Source organism: Leucopleurus acutus (genome assembly GCF_964270905.1).
Source record: "Leucopleurus acutus genome assembly, chromosome: 6".
NCBI classification, from domain to species: domain Eukaryota; kingdom Metazoa; phylum Chordata; class Mammalia; order Artiodactyla; family Delphinidae; genus Leucopleurus; species Leucopleurus acutus.
In genome coordinates, this window is record NC_139149.1 from 84,014,489 (window position 1) to 84,037,394 (window position 22,906).

Genomic DNA, 22,906 nt, shown 5'->3' on the forward strand with positions numbered 1-22,906 from the left:
TTGTCCTTAAGTTTCTTTCCTGCAAAGCTGGAATGAATGTGATTGTTTATCAACTGTTAAAAGTACAGGATGAGGCAGGCGTGGTGGCAGGAAAGGTACAAAAAAAACCCCTACTGTTCCCGGACTTCAAATCTAGCTGGAAAGTCATTAAAATATGTACTAATATAAGAGACCGTAGAGAGTCACAGGACCCGCCCTACCTGCTAAGAGGCGGGGGAGTGGGGCGCAGACGCCCACCGCCGCAGGCGAGGGAACGAGGGTCTCAGCCAATGGTCTCAGGGCGGAGGGAGCGCGGCGGTGACGTCCTGATATCCGGGGGGAGAGCTTCCCTGGCCGGGAGCTCACAGCACTTTGGATCTTAATTGGGACTTTATCCCTCGGCGGTGGCTGGACTTTAGGCTTCTGCAGCCCGGTCTGCGTCGTCGTGTCGGGTCCCAGGTGCCGGCGACTCTTCTTCGGGATCCTCGGACCGCGGGCCTGCGCGGTGGGACCGCGGGACGCCACCATGGACGGGACGACCGAGCTGCTCTTCTACGTGAACGGCCGCAAGGTGAGCGCGCCCCGGGGCTGCCCGGCCGGTCCCGCCGGGCCTCCCCGGTGCTGGAGCGCTGCTCACGCGCCGGGCCCTGGACTGCACGCGGGTTTGCCTGCGCGTCGGGGCAGGGAAAGGATGCGTCTTAAGGGACTGCCTGGATCTTTGGGTTCCGCCTTCCTCATGTTCCTTTCTCCTCTCCTTACAAGACGCACAGTATCAACCGCACCCCACCCCATAAACAGGAAGAGAAATGACTGTCCTTATTCAGCAGAGTCAGCACTCCCAAATCTTCCCTCCGTTAAACCCACCCCCAAACGGGAATGTCTTTCATTAGGCCTCAGCTCTTGGGTGTGTTTGGATGAGCAGAGAGCGGTTTGGAGTCAGGACAGGACCACAGAGATGAATTCATTGAGACCTCTCACTCCCATCGTTTCCAAAGTCACAGCTAGTTCCTGGCAGCGCTGAACCGACACCCTCCTCTGGGGACTCGAAGGTCCTTAGTGGGTCCACTGCTGGCACGGCAGCTGCCCTCTCAGAAGCCGTGCTGGCTCTGCAGATCCTCTGGGGCAGTTCCAGCGATTGTCCGATGTTTGGAGGCAGCAAAGCGCCCAGGGAATCCTTTAAAACACTCCCACGGACGTGACCATAGATTGCTCACTCTTCATGTTGTCCCAGCATATTGCCGCCACTTTGCAAGGGGGAAACTGAGGCAGGAGTGTTAAAGGGCTTCCTTAAGAGCAGACAAAGGAGCAAGGGCCGTGATAGCGGCCTTTCCACACGCCGGCGCCTTCAGAGCCGCCCTGTGATCCCTGCTTCTGGGCCGGGATAGGCCGACTTTCCCTGACTGGCACAGGGACTCACCAGAAAGCTAAGAAAGGTCAAGCGTCAGGGCCTCTCACTCGTGAGGCCTCTTCTAAAGCCCTGAGCCTAATTTCGAATTTGGATTTTGTATTATTTTTCTTAAAGAGGATTCCCTCCCCCAAACTGTGCAAGCTCTAGGCCCTATAAAACCTTCCTCTGTTCCTGCTGCCTGGATTTCACCCTGGGTAAGATGAGCTTGTTTTTCCTGAGCTGTGTTGGGGGCCGTTAGGACCCCCTCGCAGGACTGCTATGAGCGTGAACCATGATAAGGGCGAGGATGGCAGATGGGAGTTGGGTTTGAAGTGATCACGTGATGTCATTTTTTTTTTCTTTTGCATAACTGAATGGTATAGTAGACACAGCTCTGGCCTTTATATTTGGACAAACAAGTATTCATTTCCAGCTCCAATTCTTATGGAGACAACCTAACCTAGCCTCAGTTCCTCTGTTAAAGAGAGATAATACTGCCTACTTCACAAAGAGTGATGGTGAGTTTTTAATCCGTTTATTTAAGGGCCTGCTATATTCCAGTGTTCCAGTGCCCTCAGGGGACACAACAGAAATGACCAAGTCCCTGTCTGCACGGAGTTTATGTTGTGCTGGGGAGACAGACGACAAGCATATAAATAAATAGAAATGTATCAAGCCAGGCAGTGATAAATGCCAGGATAAAAAATAAAGCAGAGTGAGGGGCCGGAGAGTGGCGAGAGCTGGTTCTTCAGGCGGGATGGATGTTTAAGACTTTCTGAGAGGCTGACATTTGAGTGGTGGCCAGTATGAAGTGAGGAACAGACATCTGAGGGAAAAGCATTCCAGACCGAGGGAGCGGAGGTGCAGAGATCCTCAGACACGAGGATTTCTTCGTGCTTGGGGGGTTAGCAAGGAGGCTGGTGGGGCTGGAGATGTGGCCAGGGGCTTTGGAGGAGATGGTAGGGTTTTGGTTAAAGGAGGAAACAGGTGTTTGAGTCTACCTTCTTCTCCCCCTCCTCCCTCCCCTGCTCCCAAACAAACTGTAGTGGAACTTTTAACAGAATGGCTAATAATAGTTTGTGCTCTGTTGATTTTTTTTTTTTTTTTGCGGTACACGGGCCTCTCACTGTTGTTGCCTCTCCCGTTGCGGAGCACAGGCTCCGGACGCGCAGGCTCAGCAGCCATGGCTCACGGGCCCAGCCGCTTTGCGGCATGTGGGATCTTCCCAGACCGGGGCACGAACCCGCGTCCCCTGCATCAGCAGGCGGACTCTCAACCACTGCGCCACCAGGAAGCTCTGTTGACTTTTTAAAATAGATAAGCTGGTTCTTATCTATGGGGTTGTTTTATCTATGAGCCAAAAGTCCTGTGATCATTTGGAAAGTGCAGGCTAGAAATATTGATTTAGTTTTTGCAATTACCCTGTTAAAAGAAATTATGTCACCCCTTCCCTTTCCTGCCCCTCCCTTCCAAATTCTGTTAGGTGTGTGCTTCAATCCCAGCAAGCAAGCCTGATTGCCACATGGATAGAATTAGAATAAAGTCTCTGGTTCAGAGGGCAAGTGGATGTCGAGAAAAGTGAGAGAAGAAAGCCACCAGGAGAGGGGGTCTTGAAGTCAAACATAACCTCTGGGATTAAAATCCTGCCCTTGAAAGGAAGCTTTGAAGCCAGTTAGGAGACTCTGGGTGATGTGATTGGCCTCCAGTCTGGGTTTTTTGCAGAATCCCCCCAAGTCACCAAAAGGTGTCGTTGGGTAGGGGCTAAGGCCATGCAGGTTGGTCAGAGATCGAGCTGCAGAGAGATTTCTGAAATCTTACTCGCTTCACCAGCAGCCTCCAAAGCAGGTGACTCAGTTAACATGGAGTTTGCGGGAGGCAGAGCCCAGGAATAAATTACATCCTAGATGCCACTCTCAACACATCTCAGGAACCGTAGCAACTCATTTTATGAAGCCGTGAGGTGTAGAGATCAAAGGTGTGGGCTTTGGAAATGGTTAGGCATGGATTTGAGTCCTGTGCTGTCTGCTCTAACGCTCAGCAGCTCTGGGGCCTTGAGCAAGTGTCCTCATTGGTTGTCCCCTCAGGCCTCTTTCCGTCTTTCTCTCCTCACCATGTCCCACAATACACACCTCTTTCTTCTGTCTTCTTCCTCTCAGCTTTCCTTGTTTTCTGTTCTTTTACCCCTTTCTCTCTCCTCCTGATCTCTTTCTCTTTCTTCTTTCTGCCTCTGTCTTGCATCCGGCAAGGCCCCCTTCATGCACTAGTCACAAGCCCTGCACAGAGGAAAGTGATTTGTCAACCTTGTGCCATGTGAACTTATCTCCCAAAGGGCCAGTGGAAACACAGAGGGACACATGCCACCCTTGCAACATGCAAGGCTTTACTGAGACAAAAACATGCAATGACCCTGAGCTGAGAGCTGGCATCATTTCTCCCAACCAGAGTCAGTGAGAATAACTCTGTTCCTCATTCCCTCCCTCCCTCCCCACCCCCTGCCAGCTACCATCTGAGTCCTGACCTCCCTGTTTCACTCCAAGACCTGCCGGGACAGGGTACGTGCCAGATCCCTGCCCCACTTCCCTCCTCCCAATGTGCCATCCACCAAATCAAGAAAAGTAAACACATTTCAAGCCAGGGGCACTTTGAGCCAAAGTCCGATCTCTTGAGACATCTCCGGGAACAAATACCCAAGCAAGCAAGGCCTGCTCTTCCATTAATTCCTTATGAAATACAAATATCTCTCAAGCCTAAAGTGCTCTTTATTACCCAGATCCTGTCTCTCCATTAAAATTGGGCTTCTGAGGATTCATCATCATATGTATGAATTAGAATTAGTTTCACCTGCAAATGGCACAAATTCAAAACTAAGTAGTTCAAAGAAGATATAATTCATGTTTACTTTTACATAAAGGATACTGTATCTGGGGATAGACATTGCAGAGCTGGTCTAGAAGCTTCTTGGTGTCATCTGAGACCCAAGTTTCTTTTCTTTTTTTTCCCCTGATGCCGTTAATGTGTTGCCTTATGGTCTAAAATGGTTGCTGGCATTCTAGCCACGTCATCTTTATTACAGGCAGCAGGAAGGAAGAAATGGAGAAAGCATGCTGAGATAGACAATCAGTAGTTTCTGCCACCATTACTGGTTCTTCTGTTTTTCTTTCTTTTCTTCTGTTCATAAGCCTGTGAGAAATCATCCCTCCTTTCTTAGTGTTCTCATAGCAAATTGTACATATCAAGTTATTCATTTAGATTAATTAACATTTATTATGTCCTTATCATATATCCCCAGCACCTAGTTCAGTGTTTGACATAAAGAATAATGGAAGGTGGTTTCTCTCAGGATCAAGAGAGGCTTATACATAAACAACTAATTATGCTGCAGAGTAACACGTTCTGTGAAAGATGGGTAGATGTTGACCATGGGAGCACAGAGGAGGACTGTTTCTTGGAGCAGAGAGTGGGAAGCATATATTAAATGGCAGCAAATCCCACAGGAGAGAACACTTGAGCAGGGCTTTGAGTGGCATACAAACTTCTGCTAAGTAGAGAAAAGAGGAAGGACTTTCAGGACAGAGGGAATCCTATAAGCAATTGTAGTTAAGGGTAAAAGTCCCTGCACTGCTGGGACCAGCCAGTTCTCCCATGTGACCAGAGTTCAAGATGCATGGGTTGAATGACAAATGATGGGAAGTTTCTCAAAGAGGCCTTGTAGGCTATGCTAAGGAGTTTGAATTTCTTCTTGTGTTCCAGGAGCTCTTGAGTAGAAATTCACCTAAGACCCGCTCAGTGTATTCATTAAAGATGCACATTTTCTGGTTCCCTCTCCCAGAAATCCTGATTCGATAGGGATTTCGTTTTAACAAGCACGCCGAGTGATTCAGGAATTCCCAGCAGAGCAGTTTGGCATCCAGGAGCCAGTGTTGGATTTAGGCAGATGCACGACATGATCAGACTTGGATTTTAGAGAGGTTGCTCCAGTGGTGGTATAGAGGCGGGCATTGCAGGTGCCGGAATGGAGGCAGGAGACCTGTTAGGCAGCTGTTGTCATTGTTCTGGCTGGAGGTAATAAGGGTGGATTTCAGGGAGTGACAGTAGAAGTGAAGGGTGTTTAGAGAATCGTTTTGGAAGTTTAAATGGCAGGACTTGGTGATGCTGACTGTGGTGGATTGAAGGAAAGAAAATGTCGCAGATAGCGCAGTTTTTTAAGCTTAGGTGACCTAGCAGAGGGTAAGGCTATTAAACAAGTTAGGGAAAAGAAAGGAAGAAGTAAGTTTGGGAAATAAAGAGTTCCATTTGAGGACCAATTTAGTTAGGGATGCCTGGGGACGTCCCACAGTTTTCCTTGTATTCTAGTATGTACACACACACACACACACACACACACACACACACACACACACACATAATCACTTGTCTGTTACCATATTGCACATTCCTCTAGGGCACAGATCTGACCTTGGTAATTGGCACGTGCCTCACTTTGCCCGGCCTATGGCTACTTAGAATTGAGGGTGAGGAAGCATGTGTCCCCTTGTCACCTACTTTCCAGAAGGGAAAATTAGTATAACATGGTGAAGGATGATTTCTAGTTCTGAAATTGTGAAGCAAATCATGCTTCTATTTGTGAATGTAAAAGAAATCCAAATTTGTCATCAAAAAAGAGAAAACACGATCACTTTGGAAAACATAACCAATCGTGACATTTCAGTCATGCCATCCATTGGGTGCTGCTGTCCTAACTGCCATGCTGCTAGGCTGCCCACACAAACTTACTTCTTAAGTGTGTCTTTGCTTGCACATCTTTGTATCATCCTTTGTCTCTTAGATTTGGGAGCCATGGTTGGTTGTGATCTCTTTCTGGAAACTGTAATTCTTTGAACATGGTGAACAAATAAGTCTTTAAAAAAAAAACTATGTCAATTTCTCAGAGACTATTCTAGTCCAGGAGACCTCCCCCACCTCTCTCTTTCTCTTCCTCCCGCTCCTATATTCAGTTCTACTGTTATCTTTACCCTCACTTGCTTCAGACTTTCTAGGAGAAGTTGGACAGGAGTCAGTAATGTTTTGTTAGTAGAAACAACCACCGCCTTAGAGAACAGTGATAATTCAGGACCAAGGACAGTGGCAGAGTAGTGGCCGTGGCTCAAGATGTAGACTTCACACTTCAGAGAGGTGATTTGTATATCACAGGTGTTCTGTAAACATTAAATCAAGTTTAGGATATGAGTAGAAGAGTGCATGTTCATGAAACCACCGATATAAATATTCTAGTTCTCTCAGCTTTGTGAGTTAAACTCTTTCTTTTGGTACAGGTGATAGAAAAAAATGTCGATCCTGAAACAATGCTGTTACCATATCTGAGGAAAAAGCGTATCCTTTGCTTTGAGTGTGCATATGTGTGTATGTGTGTATATCCCTGATATCCTCATCAAGTGTTATTTCAAATATCTTTTTAGAGCCACAATGAGTCATATTCCCTACTGGGGTTTTATGTTCATCTTTAAGAAAGTCCTAGATTGGAGTTTTGTAGGCAGTGAACAATTGTGCTTATCAGAGAACCAAGTTCTTTCTAATCTCTGTTTCGGCATTAAATATATTGAATAAAATGGAGAAGCTAACAATGGGAATTAAAACAATGGGTGCTAAAATGGCTTAATTAAACATCCTTTAGAACTGAGTCACAATATTGATATTCTACCTTCAAGGACTAATCATCATGCCCATTAGAAAAAGGGAGCACAGGAACTTCCCTGGTGGTCCAGTGGTTAAGAATGCACCTTCCAATGCAGGGGTCACGGTTTGATCCCTGGTCGGGGAACTAAGATCCCACATGCGGCGGGGCAACTAAGCCCGCAAGCCGCAGCTACCGAGCATGCAAGCCACAACTAGAGAGAGAAGACCACGCACTGCAGTGAAGAGCCTGCGCACCGCAATGAAAGATCCCGCATGCTGCAACTAAGACCTGACGCAGCCAAAAATAATAAATAAATAAATAAATAAATAAACAAACAAGTAATAAAAGTTATTTAAAAAAAGAAAAAGAGAGCACAGAAATCTCCTGAAATGAAAGTGAAAGAACAATAGAGACATTAAACCTGAAAATGTTACCTTGGAAAAACTTTCCCAATAAAAGTCATCTAAGGAATGGATTCTTATCCTGCTACGCATGAACTCCAGTGGGCTTCCAGACGTCTGTGGACCCCACTACATTATATGCAAACTTGTGTGACAATGGGTTTGTACATCTTTCCCCCAGAGAGAGTGAAATTCCCAAAAGAGCACACAACTCAGAAAATATCAATAGCTATCTTCTGAAAGTCATTCAAGGATTTTTTATTGTTATTATTCTATTAATTTTATTTATTTTTGGCTGCATTGGGTCTTCATTGTTGTGCACGGGCTTTCTCTAGTTGTGGCGAGCAGGGGCTACTCTTTGTTGAGGTGCACAGTCTTCTCATGCTGCAGTGGCTTCTCTTGTTGCGGAGCACGGGCTCTAGGCGCACGGGCTTCAGTAGCTGCAGCACACGGGCTCAGTAGTTGTGGCACACGGGCTTAGTTGCTCCGCAGCATGTGGGATCTTCCCAGACCAGGGATCCAACCCATGTCCCCTGCATTGGCAGGTGGATTCTTAACCACTGTGCCACCAGGGAAGTCCTCAAGGTTTTTGGACATAAAAGTAATTAATACTAATTTCCTGGTTATCCATGGTACCAATGTAATATTTAAGATTTGGTTCACTTGTGAGTGACAGAAAATCCCAATAGCAGTAAACAAGATAGTTTATTTCTTTCTCATTGTGTTATTTCAGGTTCTCTGGGAAGCACACACTAAAAACTGAGATTAAATATTCAAGGGTTTTATTAGGAAAAATGTCTGAGTGAAATAGGGGGGCAGCCATGGAAGACGGAGACCTGTAAGGAAGAGAGGGAGAGAAGGCTAAGTTGAAGGGTCTCAGACTGCTGTGCAGTCTAAGGCACGTTCATCAAAGCCACTGAGAATGGTTGACAAGGACTCCCATACCTCTGCATAGCACTGAGCCATTGGTGGGAAGCACCCCATGCGAGGCATGGCCTTGATGCAAAGTGGGGTGATGGATATCAAAGTGCAGCAGTTGGCTCTCTTGGTCAGTTACCCTCTGTGTTGAAGGAAGTCTCTGAGGCACATTCTCATGGTTGTCATACTCACATAAAGGAATCCCAAAGGTAGGTAGATCCAAGCTAGCAAAGCATTGTCACAACATTATCAGGAACCAAGCTCTTTCTGTCTTGCTGCTTCACCCTCCTCAGCAGGAAGCTTTCTCCTCATGGTCGGAGATAACTCACTGAGGTCCAGCCATCATATCTGAATTCCAGCAAATAGGAAGAAGTAAGGGATGAAGGAGGGGCACCCCTCTCCCTCTGAAGACATTTCCCTCCTGGACGTCAAAAACAGCCTTTATGCTTACATCCCATTGGCCAACATTGTTAATGACCCCACCAAGCATCAGAGGAGGCTGTGAAAATGTATTTTTTTAATTCTGGGCAACCGTGTGTGTAGCTCAAAAATGAGGATTTCTATTACCAAGAAAGAATGAGGGAAAAGATATTGGGAAACAACTAGCAGTTTCTGCCACTGAGAAGCAGAGAAATATGGCACATTTGTATAACATGACACTAATATTCTAAGAATTATTTACAATTTGACATTCTACTTTGTATGTCATCAAAGACACAGATAAGGATAAGAACAGATTTGCAGTGTACTCAGACCTTCAAATCCTCAAGGCCTTATATGTGTAGACTCTTCCTTTTCTTAAGTTTGGCCTTATTTTTGGCAACCTGGGGTCCAGTTGTTTTAAAAAGGAAGAGACTAGATATAGCATGCAAATGTAAATCAAGAATTTACAAGATTATAAATAATAGCAGCTAAGACATACATACATTATTTGATAAATAAGTATCAAGCTTAACTGTACATTTAAGAGTCTTTGATGGTGTTGTCTCCTAAGGTCAGAGCTATTTCACAAAGAGAATTATGGAAAACACATTATCTTTAACTGTGCTTTTTCCAGTCCGACTCACAGGAACTAAATATGGCTGTGGAGCGGGAGGCTGTGGTGCCTGCACGGTGATGATATCACGATGTAACCCCATTACCAAGAGGATAAGGTACCTTGCTGCAAAGTCCAGATATGGTTGAAATTGTGTAGCTTTGAACTTTGTTTTTCTTCTTCCTTTGGTAAATATGCATTGAGCACCTACTATGTGACAGGAACTGTGATAGGCATTGGGGATACATTGATGGGCATCAAGTCATTCCGGTTCCAGCAAAAATGTTACATTCTCAGCCCTCCCTGATCACCTTCTCCATAGCAGTGCCCCATCTCACCTCGGCAACTCCCTACTCCCTTCGCCTATATTAAGGTATTCATAGCACTTCTCACCATATGTTTGTGTATGTATGTATTGTCTATGTACCTATGTATTGTCTATCTTCCTCAACTAGAATATATACTCTACAAAGGCAGGGATTTTATCTGTCTTGTTCACCAATGAATCCTAGTGCCTGGTACTCCACCTGGCACACAGTAGGCACTCAATAAATATTTACATTTATTTAATAAATGAAAAATATTCTTCCAGTCTTTCTTTTGTGTGTATACTTAAGGAAGCATACTGCCTATACAGCTTAGAAACCTCTATTTTTTGCTGAACTTCTCATGAGTATCTTTTCAAAATAATAAATATAATTTTAAAGGCTGTATGTGTTCTGTTGTTTGGGTGTATCAAAACCAACCCCCAAATAGTGATCACTTAGATTATTTTTTGGTTTTCACTATTATAAGGAGAGTGAGCATTCATGTGTATACATATGTTTATATTTATGTTTCTGATGATTTCCTTATGATAGATCCATGGAGATGGAATTAGAGGATAAAAGAGTGAGTGCGTCTTTAAGTTTTACTGCCTTCCAGCAAAATGTCTCTCAGAAGAGCTCTATCAGTTTACATTCTTTTCAGCAGTATGTGAATTTCATTTTCCCAAACCTTTGCTAATAATGCATATTACAATTTTTTTAACCTTTGTCATTTTCTTTGATAAAAATGATTTTTCATTGCTTAATTTGAATCTCTCTTGATTCCTTTTGAGGTTGAACTTTCATTTCATGTATTTATTGGCCATCTGTAATTTTGTTTGGTAAATGAGAACATTTTAGGAGTCGTTTTGAGTTAGACATTTTCTAGCAGTAGGTTTGTGGGATTGAGGAGTTCTGTATGCACACCCTATTTCTTCTTCTGAGGCACAATATCAATTTAACTTTATTGCCCAACTAACCCCTTGTCCAGCATCTGCTTGGAGGATGAAATATGCTCTAGGTGATTGTCACATGTGACTGGAGAGGAGAATGTCAGCCCCTCAATCAAGAGAAAAAAACAACGTTAGTGGAAACTGTTCTTGAGTTAGAATTAGGAGGCCTAATTTGACTCCTATCTGACACTCCAGCTGTGATCCTGAGCAACTCACTCTGACCCTCAGAGTCTTATTCTGTAAAATGGCCATGAGCTAAGGACAAAATGTATATGCAAAGCCTGGGACATTATACAAAACCTGCCATGTTGGAGGTGCTCCTTTCCCACTGGATACAATGCAGTTTGTGCTTCTCTTTTTCATTCTGAAGACATTATTCAGCCAACGCCTGTCTGATTCCCATCTGTTCTCTGTATGGTGCTGCCGTCACCACGGTGGAAGGCATAGGAAGCACCAAGACCAGGATTCATCCTGTTCAGGTGAGGATGCACCTCTTCTTCACAGGGTTTCTGTGCTTCAAAAACCATTAATGACATGATGAGCTCTTGAAATGAATACAGTAGATCAATGAGCCCTGCTGCTTGGTGACAGCCAACAGATGACACCAAGCTGGGGGCCAGGAGTGAAACCTGGGACATGTGACTGACTTCTTAGAAAAATACTTTTGAAAGACTAGAGAGCTTTCTCTTTAAAAAAAAAAAAAAAATCTTGACATCACTAGCGTTGTTTTCTGTATTCTAATTAGATGGGACCTGTCCATTTTACATTTTCCAAACTTATAAAGAAATGAGAGCCAAGTGCATTGGGGGATATAATCTTAATATTTTTTGTTCTATAAAGAGGAAAATAACATGATTTTAAAGCTGAGTGAAAATCTCAGCTACCAAAAAGAGTTGTTAAATTTAGGGCTTGTTCGGAAGATATATAATAGGAGTTGTTAATGAATTTTGAAGCTTTTCTCCTAAGGAGGCACCTTGTTAGAACTTTGCCTCAATGAAAGGGCACCTCAGACTCCTGACTCTTTCAATTATGTATACATTGCCCAGAAAAATGCTGTTGCTACTTGTTTTTATCTTAAGTTAATGAGTACCACTTAAGAGGAGAGGGTGGAAGAGGAAAAAGATAGGGGCAACATAGAAAATGGCCAAAGTTCAAATTCTCTGTGCTTGAAGGAATCTTGGGTTCTGTTTATTTTCTATGAAACCTCTTTACCTAGAAGGAGCAGATTCTGCCTGGGTATGCTTGTGAGACACGGCTGTTCGGAGGCATGAAGACACCCTTTCATTTAGTACCTGCCGCCCATCTCCTGGCTGCAGTGTAGACAGATGACGGCTTCTGAAATGGGGTTGCACCTTTGAAGTTAGACTCCAAAGAGAACAGGCTGGGGGCTGGGGGGAGATTTGGAAGAGAAATCAAGGCAATGTTTCCTTCTTGATTGTTTTTTGGATTAATGATGGCATTTTGTAAGAGAGTCCCTGTGTGCTGAAGTGTTAGGGCAATAGGGGCAGATAAAGGCACTTGGGAAATAAAAGGGTTTTTTCCCCTCAACTTGAATATAATTCAGTTCATTTCTTTGAAGGACTTCCTTTATCTCGGTGATTCCCATTCTGGACTACAGATTGAAACACCTGGGAATCTTTAAAAAATACATGTCTGTGCCCCACCCCCAGAGATTCTCAGTCAAATTGTCTGGGGTACTGCTTGGACCTTGGAAATTTTAAAGCTCCCCTGGTGATTCTGAAAGCTGAGAACCTTCAATGAAGTTCAAAAGCTGAGAACCTTCAATGAAGCTCAAAAGCTGTTGAGGACCAGTCATCACGGCCACCCCAGCCCAAGAAAGGGAGACACCAAGGCTGAGAAGGATTTTCCAGGGCTTCTTCTCCAACTTTAATGTGCATGTGAACCGCCCAGGGATCTAGTTAGAATGCAGGTTCTGATTCATTAGGTCTCGGGTCAGGCCCAAGATTCTGCCTTTCAACCTTTCTGTGCTTCCAGGAGAGGATTGCCAAGTGTCATGGCACGCAGTGTGGCTTCTGCACCCCTGGGATGGTGATGTCCATCTACACGCTGCTGAGGAACCATCCAGAGCCCACCCTGAGTCAGTTAACTGATGCTCTTGGTGGTAGGTTATATGTGTGTGTGCTTTAATTTTTAAATGATGTTGATAATGATAGCTAATGTTAGCCATTTATCAGGTGCCACACACTGCATTAAGTGCTATATAAACATTACCTCATTTACTCTTTATGATAACTTTATAAGGTAGGCATTATTATTATCCCCCATTTCATAGATGGAGAAACTGAGGTTTAAAGAGAGTAATTTACTAAAAATTATGCCACCAATAAGTGGAGGAGTTAGTTTGTTCAAATCAGGATTCAAACATGCTCCACACATTGCACTTGGCTGATATATTTCTCAAGTCTCTCTTAATCTATAAGAGTTGTCTCCCTTTTTTATTGTTTGCTTATTTTAATAATAATTACAAAGCCAGTTTATTCATTTACCCTTGGAAACGGTCCAGTTATCTCCACATGCTGCTCTCTCCTATTGGGTGGGTGCTCTCAGGGCAATATGAAGTTATCAGAGGGCTCATGATGAATACAACATGAAATCAAAGAGACTGACATCTTCTGGTGATACTTATTTCAAAGAACTGCCTTTATCTGGAGCTAGTTTATCAAGTTCAGGAGCTCAGTGTGTGTGTGTGTGTGTGTGTGTGTGTGTGTGTGTGTGTGTGTGTAGCGGGGGATAGGGGGGAGCATTGGAGGAGGCCTTCATTAACAAGACTCTGAACAATTCTAAAGAATAAGAGCCTCCCAAATCCTATTTCTGGTGAAATTCTCCATGGCTCTACTTGTCTGCTGTCTCCCAGGGACCTTATTTCTCTGCCGTGTTACATGGGCCTAAAGCTCATGTGTTCAGCTCCTCTGTGAAAGTGTTCCAGGGAAGACAGGACTAAACAGAAGTAGAAAGGGGAGGTGCATAAGACACAAACTGTCTTCTGCCTTATTTCCCTTAAGTCTTATTATGCATTTGATCTCATGGCCGTTTGTGATGTGAACAAGTGACAAGGGGTTCTCAAATTTTCGGGTGCTTAAGACTTACATAGGAGTTTGTAAAGAATGAAGATTCCTGGGACCCAACCCCAGACAGCTGGCTTCAGTGGCTTTGTGTTTTAAATAGATGCCAGGTTTGGGGGTTGGAGGAGAACATGGGATATGGACCACTGTGGAGGAGCACTGGCCTAATGATTTACTGTAAATAAACTGTGTGCCCAATTGCTTCCAGAGTTTAAAAATTATCTTTGCTGCTATATAATGCCTTTGATCTTTCTATCAACTGCAGCTTAGCTCTTTTTTTTAAATATCAAAAAAAAATGACGTACAATGTAGCTTTATTTACATTGTCTTTTACTGCATATGGAAAATAATTTTTTTTATTGAAGTATAGTTGATTTACAATATTGTGTTAGTTCAGGTGTACAGCATAATAATTCAGTATTTTTGCAGATTATATTCCATTATAGGTTATTACAAGATAATGGGTAAAATTCCCTGTGTTATACAGTAAATCCTTGTTGTTTATTTTATATATAATAGTTTGTATCTGTTAATCCCATACTTCTAATTTACCTTTCCTCTTCCTTCTCCCCTATGGTAACCACAAGTTTGTTTTCTATGTCTGTGAGTCTCTCTCTGTTTTGTATATTTGTATTATTTTTTTAATTCCACATATAAATGATATCATACAGTATTTGTCTTTGACTTATTTCACTTAGCCTAATATTCTCTGGGTCCATCCACATTGCTGCAAATGGCAGTATTTTATTCTCTTTTTATGGCTCAGAAACATTCCATTATATGTATATATACCACATCTTCTTAACCCAATCATCTGTTGATGGGCATTTGGGTTGTGAAGCTTAGCTCTTGGATGTGCCTATAGACCAAGAGTTCTTGGCTTGAAATCATTGTGTTCTTTGAGCACCTATCACAAGCAGAGGATATAGAAACTGTTTACAGAGAGAAAGTACAAATAGCTGAGTTGTTAGATTACCTCAAGACTATCAACCAAGTATCCCAAGTAGCTGACAAAAAAAAAATCCGACTTTGTGGATTTGGGGACCAAAATGTCAAACAGGGCTTCCTTCTTGGATGGGGTCCTTATTTCCAGCATGCATCTGGCAGACGGTGCCTCTCTCTAGGTTCCTTGATTAACAGAGTTGGATTTTTCCCCTTCAGGTAACTTGTGCCGTTGCACTGGATACAGGCCTATAATCGATGCATGCAAGACTTTCTGTAAAGTGAGTAGAAAGGAACACGTTTTTGAGTATAGTTTTTCCTCAATGAAACAAAATGGTGCGGGTTGGCAGGTGTGATTAGGAGAATAGCCCATTGTCACTCATGCAGGGCTACTTCTTATCTCAAGGTCCGTAATTGCTGTTTGTTACTTGATCTTGAGCAGGGCGCCTTCCCTGGTTCATTGGGCTTGCCCTGTAGCCACACAGGCAGCACCTGAGCACTTCAACATTGGCTGTGGGTCATTGTTCCAAGGGGTCTTAACTGACCTGCTTGTCTGGGTTGGGTACCCTGCCCCGCTGCTCCCGCACCCCTATCACAGCGCTGGGCACACGGTGGTGTAATTGCCCATTCGCTCTTCCGTCTCTTCACCAGAATGTGGTCTGCTTGACGCAGAGGCTGAGTCACTGTGCACCAACGGAATTAGGCACTCAATCGATGCTTGTTGAATGAATAGATGAACAAACAGTGTTGAAATGAGGGACATAAGACGGCCCTTTGGAATTTAAATGATGAAAGCAGTGTATCATAAGCACAGAGTGATAATAATAATACTTGTTATTGTTAATATATCTTTATTAGTAAATTATTAATAATAAATTAATAAATTATTTCTTGTTAATGAAATATTAAATCAGCCATTGTTAATATTTATTGCCATGTGCCAGACTTTGTTATAAGATCTTTACAGCCTGGTGACTATAGTAATAATACTGTGTTGTGTACTTGAAATTTGTGAAGAGAGTAGACCTTAAGTGTTCTCACCACACACACACACAAATGGTAACTGTGAGGTGATGGATGTGTTAATTAACTTGGTTGTGGTTATCATTTCACAAAGTATACGCATGTCAAATAGTCACGTTGTACACTTTAAATATACCCAATTTTATTTGTTAATTATATCTCAATAAAGCCGAAAAAATATTTAGTAGAATCAACAATAAATTCTTGGTTATTTGTTTTTTTCACCCACTAGATTTCTGGCTGCTATCAAAGTAAAGAAAATGCGGTTTGCTGTTTGGATCAAGGAATAAATGGATTACCAGAGTTTGAGGAAGGAAATGGGGTCAGTGAAATGTAAATTTTTTATAAGATTTTCTCAGGACATGAGTAGAGAACAACTTACCTTTAGGAAGATTAAATGGCTGTGTAAGGTAGCTAATTTGAGGTGTGCAGCATGTCCCCTCCCCCATTCTCACCCCATGTCTATCAAAAAAAAAAAAATTCTAACCTAACAACTTCATCCCTCACTTCTGATGTTACTCTCGGTCACATACAACTACCTATAAGAGGGAGAACACATTGATCTCTTATTGTCTCTTAGTTTTAAAAAAGCCTTCTTCAAGTCTTTTTTCTAGTGGAGATGTTAGGGAAATGGAAGGGCAGGGAGTGATAAGAGAGGTGGCAATTCAGGGGAGTGTTCTGGCTCTCAGTTGTGTCTCACGCTGCTGCCTCCTGTGCTCCCCCCAGACTCCAAGGAGCATGTGCAGGGGCTGAGGGCTTTGGAGGCCCACCAGCATCTGCACTGAGATGCTGGTGACCTGGTCTGTGTTAGAGCCCTTGGCTTAGAGCCCAGGTACCATGGCTGACCAGTGGGGTTTTTTGTCTGTCTGTCTCTTCTATGCCTATCTTCATCTGACCTTATTCAACAAAAGGATTTAAAGTAGGGAGAATTGCCTGATGACAATAACTTCTGGTACTTTCTCTTTTTAAGGCAAATCTAAAACTCTTCTCAGAAGAGGAGTTTCTGCCATTGGATCCAACTCAGGAATTGATATTTCCTCCTGAGCTAATGGTAAGTAAGACAAAGTTGAGCTCATCCTAGAGGAATTCACGGTGAAATGCCAGGAAGGATATTTGCTTATGGATCCTCTCGAAAGCTGATTGGCAAATAGGTCATATCCACCTGCCATTCTCAGTCCAAGGTCTAAAGAGTATGGGACCAGGGCAGAGATGGGGGAATGAGGGTGGAGTCACCACCAGGGGACAGTTGAACGTAAGAAGCAGCAGATGGTATGTATTAAAAAATGTCCTGAAAAGACATCACAGCATCTGTAGATTTAGACATGTTTTCTATTTCCGGTTTTGCTGAGTTTTATTCTTCCATTAAATGTTTTGACGAAATTAAGCATGTAAAATATTTTTAAGCATTGAAATGGATTCTTTTGAGATATAAAAGCACCAAAGGGAGATGTATTGGAATAGTCTCCAGAAGGAGTAAAATATTGTCACATTTTATCTTGTACTCTGATTCCTAGTAAAGCTCTACTTTTAGGTGACTTTTATTTTATTTTGTTTTGTTTTTTCCAATGATGATTTTTTTTTAAATATTTATTTATTTGGCTGAGCTGGGTCTTACTTGCAGTGCATGGTCTCCTTAGTTGTGGCATACGAACTCTTACTTGTGGCATGTGGGATCTAGTTCCCTGACCAGGGATCGAACCTGGACCCCCTGCATTGGGAGCGCCAAGTCTTATCCACTGCGCCACCAGGGAAGTCCCACTTTTATTTTATTTTTTAAAAAGATCTCTATCTCCTGTCTCTGTTCCTGTAAAGACAGAGAAGAAACAGGTGGAAATATTATCACGAGATGATCTTGAATCTTTACTGCTTTTTCAATAGACAATGGCTGAGAAACAACCACAAAGGACCAGGATTTTTGGTGGTGATAGAATGACATGGATTTCTCCAGTGACCCTGAAGGAACTTCTAGAAGCCAAAGTCAAGTACCCCCAGGCCCCGGTTGTCATGGGGAACACCTCTGTGGGTATGTAGATCCCCAGGGACTTCTTATGAGGAAACTGAGGAAAAGGGCTTTGGGGAGGAGAAAACCTCATATATGCATGTTCTCAGAAAAAGCAGTCTGAAATAACATTTTAAATCATTTATACTTGACTTCTCTTGAGCACTGCTCAAGAGGCTTTTACAATTTCCATCACATAAGTGAATTCCTGTTGCCCTAACCGGAGCAGTGCACAGAGCTGTACCCAAGAGGCCTGCTCCATGACAAATTAGCAGCAGCAGCTCCAGTGACAGCTGTCCTGTCTTTCCATGTAGAGATTGATCTGGGGCTTGTATTTGAAATTGCTGTTTCCTCTCTCAGTGGTATCTCAATGGCCATAATAGGTTTTCTTAAACTGCAGTGACAGTTTATGGTGTCCACTGTAAACTCAGTTTGCCTACTTCTTTGAGGAGTCTCTAGAGTCTTCCCAAGGAGAATTTTGAGTATGCCACACGTGGTCTTGGACGTGTCTGCCAAGTTTTAAGGCTGACGAGTCCAAAGAGTTCCCCAAGTTTAGTGAAAATCCACCCGTCCGTTCTCTGTGTGTGCGCTTTGGCAATGAACAGACCAATAGATATGTAATTTTTATGTATTTAAAGACATCAGTTTTAATCACAATTTCAAAATTTAAAAGACAGTTAGCCCCCCTTCATCTCAGTCTGCTTATTTTTTTTTCCTAATCCTTCAGGGCCTGACATGAAATTTAAAGGCATCTTTCACCCAGTTATAATTTCTCCTGATAGAATTGAAGAACTGAGTGTTGTAAACTATACAGATAATGGTGAGTTCTTAAGGTCCCTATTTTCTTAGTTGAAATGCATTAATCAGCTTATTTGCTTTGATCAGCAGACAGGCAAAAAAAGTCTTATTCATAATTAGAATATACAGAGAGACTCCCTTGTAAGGTGATAACTGGAGGAGGCTCAGGGAAGAATTCTCTATGATTATACGAGATACTAATTGTCTGAAGAGTTGGGTTTTCACTGAAGAACTTTTATGTCTGCTGTATGAGGGAAATGTAACAGCTCTTCAGTGAAGGGTACTGTGCTAAGTGCTGGGTAGAAGATAAAGATGAGAGTCTTTGCTCTCCAGAAGCACAGTAGTAACCAAACAAGTTTACGTATGAAGCAGCTGACAAACTGGCTTTTCCATTTCAATAAAGGAAATTGATTTAATGACAATGATGAGAAGCAATGAAATGTGGGTTTGGAGGCTGGCTCTGGAGTCCAATTCCTGACCATGTCATATATTAGCTGAAAAACTTAGTCAAGTTACTTAACTGAATCTCAGTGTGTGGGGGGCTATTAATACTTCAAAGCTTTGTTAGAATTCAAGAAGATTCTGTGAAGCATTCAGCATAGTGCTTGACCCAGTGAGTATTCAGAAAATTTAGCCTCCATGACCTCCATCACTCTCAACCCCGCCTCTGTCACCAGCACCATCACCTCCTTCACCATCATCATTAACACCTCCATTACCAACCACTATTCCCACCGTCACCACCATGACCACTAGTACGCAGGGTAGCGTGTATCTAGCATAAAGATCCCATATCTGTAGTCTAAAATCTAATGGACATTTCCAGGTCAGCAATGATCACATTGCGTTATCTACAAATGATTTCATTTCAGGACTGACCTTAGGTGCTGCCCTCAGCCTGGCTCAGGTGAAGGACGTCCTGGCTAATGTGATCCTGAAGCTCCCGGAGGAGAAGACACAGACGTACCATGCTCTCTTGAAGCATCTGGGAACTCTGGCTGGATCCCAGATCAGGAACATGGCTGTATGTATCTGACGACTGTAACACCTAGTATGTGTCCCATGAATGACTGTCCCTGATAAATCATGACATTTTCATTCTTTTGGAACAGACAAAAAGAATAGTTTTCCAAAGTCTTGCTTGATTCTTATTTTACCACTTGTGTCTTTATAATTACATAAGTGGAGTGAAAATAACCCATTATTTTAAAAAGTCTTTAGGGGGCCACATAGTGAGCAGGCATCCAGATTCGGATCTGAACCCCCTCCTCGCCGTGGGCAACTGTACCCTCAACTTGCTATCAAAAGGTAAGTGACAGCTCCTTCTTAGGGACTATTAAACCCTGTTCCTCCTACCCTTTTGCCTCTCTAGGGATGCAGGAAGTCCAGTTTTGAAAATTACTATCCTTTATAATAATAATTCCTCTGCCTTTCTGGATGCTTGGAAAGTTGGTCAGTCTGGTCCTAAATGCACACACACCCAATGTCTTCATCTCTTTCTTTCTGAGGACTTGTGCGAGATGTTGTCCCATACTGGTCACCTGACATCGACCAGTGTTGGCTAGTGTCCCGGTGTGATCTGAGTAGTGGAGAGAACTCTAGGCTATTGACAACGATTGGACCCCTTTGTCAAAGACTTTCTCCAGGTGGTACAGGAGTGTGTGAGACCCACGTCATGCTATGTGCTCATGCTGTCATTGATGGAAGCCTGCGGACCTTTTTCTATTGAACAGTGGTTGGACTTCATTCTATATTTATTTACTTGAGTTTTGTTTTTTGAAACTAAGTCCAGGACTTTTCAGTTATTTCTTTTACTTTAACTTTGTCGACAATTATGAGGAAGTTTTCATTGGTCCTCTATACATCCGTTGTTTTTTTTTTCATTTAGAAATATGTACCAACTTTCTGTTACCTGCATTGTTAAATGCCTACTCTTCATGTCATCTAAACCACAAAATTATCTTAAGGAAGAAGGTGTACATTCAGTTATCAATTTAAGTAACATCCTTTAAAAAATCATTTATTGAGAAATAGGTTTTGTGATGTAAATATGAACATCAAAAGCTTCTTAGCTTTATCCCAAAGTCCTATTTCATTATAGCTTTAAACAGTTCCTCCCCCCAGTATACTGATTAAAGAACAGAAATTCTTTTGGTGCTGAGAAAAGATATAAACAAATAAGACTGCATTCCACTAGTATAAAAATTCATTAAAGGCAATTTATTTATCACTACTGTATCAAGTAGGGTTCTTGGTTATAAATAAATGTTTGTTGAATGACTTTATTAGAATATCAAAAGGGATATTAATGTCCTCTCCCTTCTTACAAAGCTCAAAATGAATCATGCTGTTCAGAAAGAGTGCTAAGGTCCGACTCTACCTGACCTCTGGTCTACTCTGCTAGATATTTTTATTTATAATCAATCAAGGAAGCCAAAAAAAAAAAAAAAAGGTGGGCCCTAGTTGGGAAGAAACATTGCAAGATGCCATTTCATGGTGAAAGATTTTTAAACATAGGAAGAGCACTTTTTTCCTCAAACAATAAATTTCCTGTGATATTTGGTAGAATTATTTCCCAAGTTTTGGGAGTTTGATTGTTTAATAGAACAGATTCCAGGGAAAGTGTCATTTCTTCCCACAGAAGGAAAACGACAGATTCCTTTAAATGAGCAGTTTCTCAGAAAGTGCCCCAGGGCTGGCCTTAAGCCTGAAGAAATCTTGATCTCAGTGAACATCCCTTATCTGAGGAAGGTGAGAATATGTCCTTTCAATTTCTTGGTTTTACTTGTGAGTGCACAGCTCGTTAATTCCAACATAGGGTGGGTTAAGAAAAGGTGTTGAGTGTTTGCAGTGGAGAATATGAGGATTTGTGAATAGTTAGGTTTCACTTGTGTTATATACCCCCCATCATTGCTAGAATCTGGAGACCTTTGACTCTACCTTCCTCCCCAACCCTGCCCGCCACCTCTCTCTCACTCTCTGTGTCTCTTTCTCCCTCCCCACCTTCCCCCCACCCAAACCAGCCTCTAAAGTTACTTTCTTACAGATTTTTAAAAATACTTTGTCCCATGAGGCTTTTTCCTAAATAAGACTTAAAACTATACTTCTACTTATATCTTGAGGTTTTGAAGAGGCTATAAATTTGCAATAGAACTTAATGGTAAGAAGAAGGGCTTTGGAGTCAGACTCAAGAGTGAATCCTAGTTTTAGACCTACTTTGACCCTGAGCTCATTACTGAATCACTCCTAATTACAGATGCCTCATCTGTAAATGCGAATAATCAAGCTTGCCTTGGAGGGTGTATGAATTTGCTAGGGCTGCCGTAATAAAGAACCACAGCCTGGGTGGTTAACTACACTCTTACTTGTGGAGGCTGGAAGTGTGATATCCAGGTGCTGCAGGGTTGGTTTTCCCTTGGCTTTTCTCCTTGGCTTTTAGATAACTATCTTCTCCCTGTGTCTCCGTGTGCTCTCCCTCTGTTTGTGTCCGTGTCCAAATTTCCTCTTCTTGTGAGGACACCACCATGCTGCATCATCGCCCACCCTGATTATCTCATTTTAACTTAATCATCTCTTTAAAGACCCTATCTCCTGATACAGTCACATCCTGAGGTACTGGGAGTTAGGACTTCAACTTATCAATTTTGAGGGGGACACAATTTGGCCCATAACAGAGAGTGTGGCAAGGGTCAAATGAGGCAATATAAACAAACCGCCTTGTGCACAGTTGTCCCTCAGTGTGCTTTTATAGGTGCCACTTCACTTTTGCTTTCAGTGGGAGTTTGTGTCAGCCTTCCGACAAGCCCAGCGGCAACAGAACGCGCTAGCGATAGTCAATTCGGGAATGAGAGTTTTTTTTGGAGGAGGAGATGGCATCATTAGAGAGTTATCCATTGCATATGGAGGCGTTGGTCCAACCACCATCTGTGCAAAGAATTCCTGCCAGAAACTCATCGGAAGGTATGGATTCATGTCCTTAGTCTCCAAGTAATAGAGCAGCTCTTCCTGTGCTGTCATGTAATTACAAGAAGAAAAATGCTTACTACTTTTCTGTTTAATGACATGGAATTCCAATAAGATCTCATGATTATTCCCATGTGTCTTAGTGAATTCTGAAGTGGACACCGTATAGTATATGTGTGTGTGTGTGTGTGTGTGTGTGTGTGTGTGTGAACCCATCTCCCAATAGTATATAGACACAGTAAGCAAAATGAGTAAATCTGCATTCTTTATCATAAGAGAATAATTTACCTTTATGAAAGATAGATTATGGGAGTTTGTTTTATAATAACTTGTTAAATGCACATGCATACCTAACTTTTTTATTTCTATACGTAATACTAGTCGCCAGTATTTCTTGAGCATTTACTAGGTACCAGTTAACATTTCAGAAGTAATAGACTAACGG

At 42.5% G+C, this 22,906-nt stretch overlaps 1 protein-coding gene across 1 annotated transcript in view; it reads left to right on the plus strand.

Moving 5' to 3' along the window:
* Positions 1-327: 327 nt before the first annotated feature.
* The window catches only part of AOX1 (aldehyde oxidase 1), a 70,693-nt gene continuing 48,114 nt past the window's right edge, over positions 328-22,906 (plus strand). The window contains exons 1-14 of the mRNA XM_082841374.1: positions 328-550; positions 6,679-6,736; positions 9,417-9,513; positions 11,024-11,132; positions 12,649-12,775; positions 14,898-14,959; positions 15,934-16,023; positions 16,672-16,752; positions 17,580-17,724; positions 18,428-18,520; positions 19,371-19,522; positions 19,713-19,806; positions 21,140-21,249; positions 22,274-22,458. Of these exons, the coding sequence (XP_082697500.1) occupies positions 506-550; positions 6,679-6,736; positions 9,417-9,513; positions 11,024-11,132; positions 12,649-12,775; positions 14,898-14,959; positions 15,934-16,023; positions 16,672-16,752; positions 17,580-17,724; positions 18,428-18,520; positions 19,371-19,522; positions 19,713-19,806; positions 21,140-21,249; positions 22,274-22,458 (1,448 nt within the window). The 5' untranslated portion in view covers positions 328-505. The remainder of the gene's footprint in view (positions 551-6,678; positions 6,737-9,416; positions 9,514-11,023; positions 11,133-12,648; positions 12,776-14,897; positions 14,960-15,933; positions 16,024-16,671; positions 16,753-17,579; positions 17,725-18,427; positions 18,521-19,370; positions 19,523-19,712; positions 19,807-21,139; positions 21,250-22,273; positions 22,459-22,906) is intronic.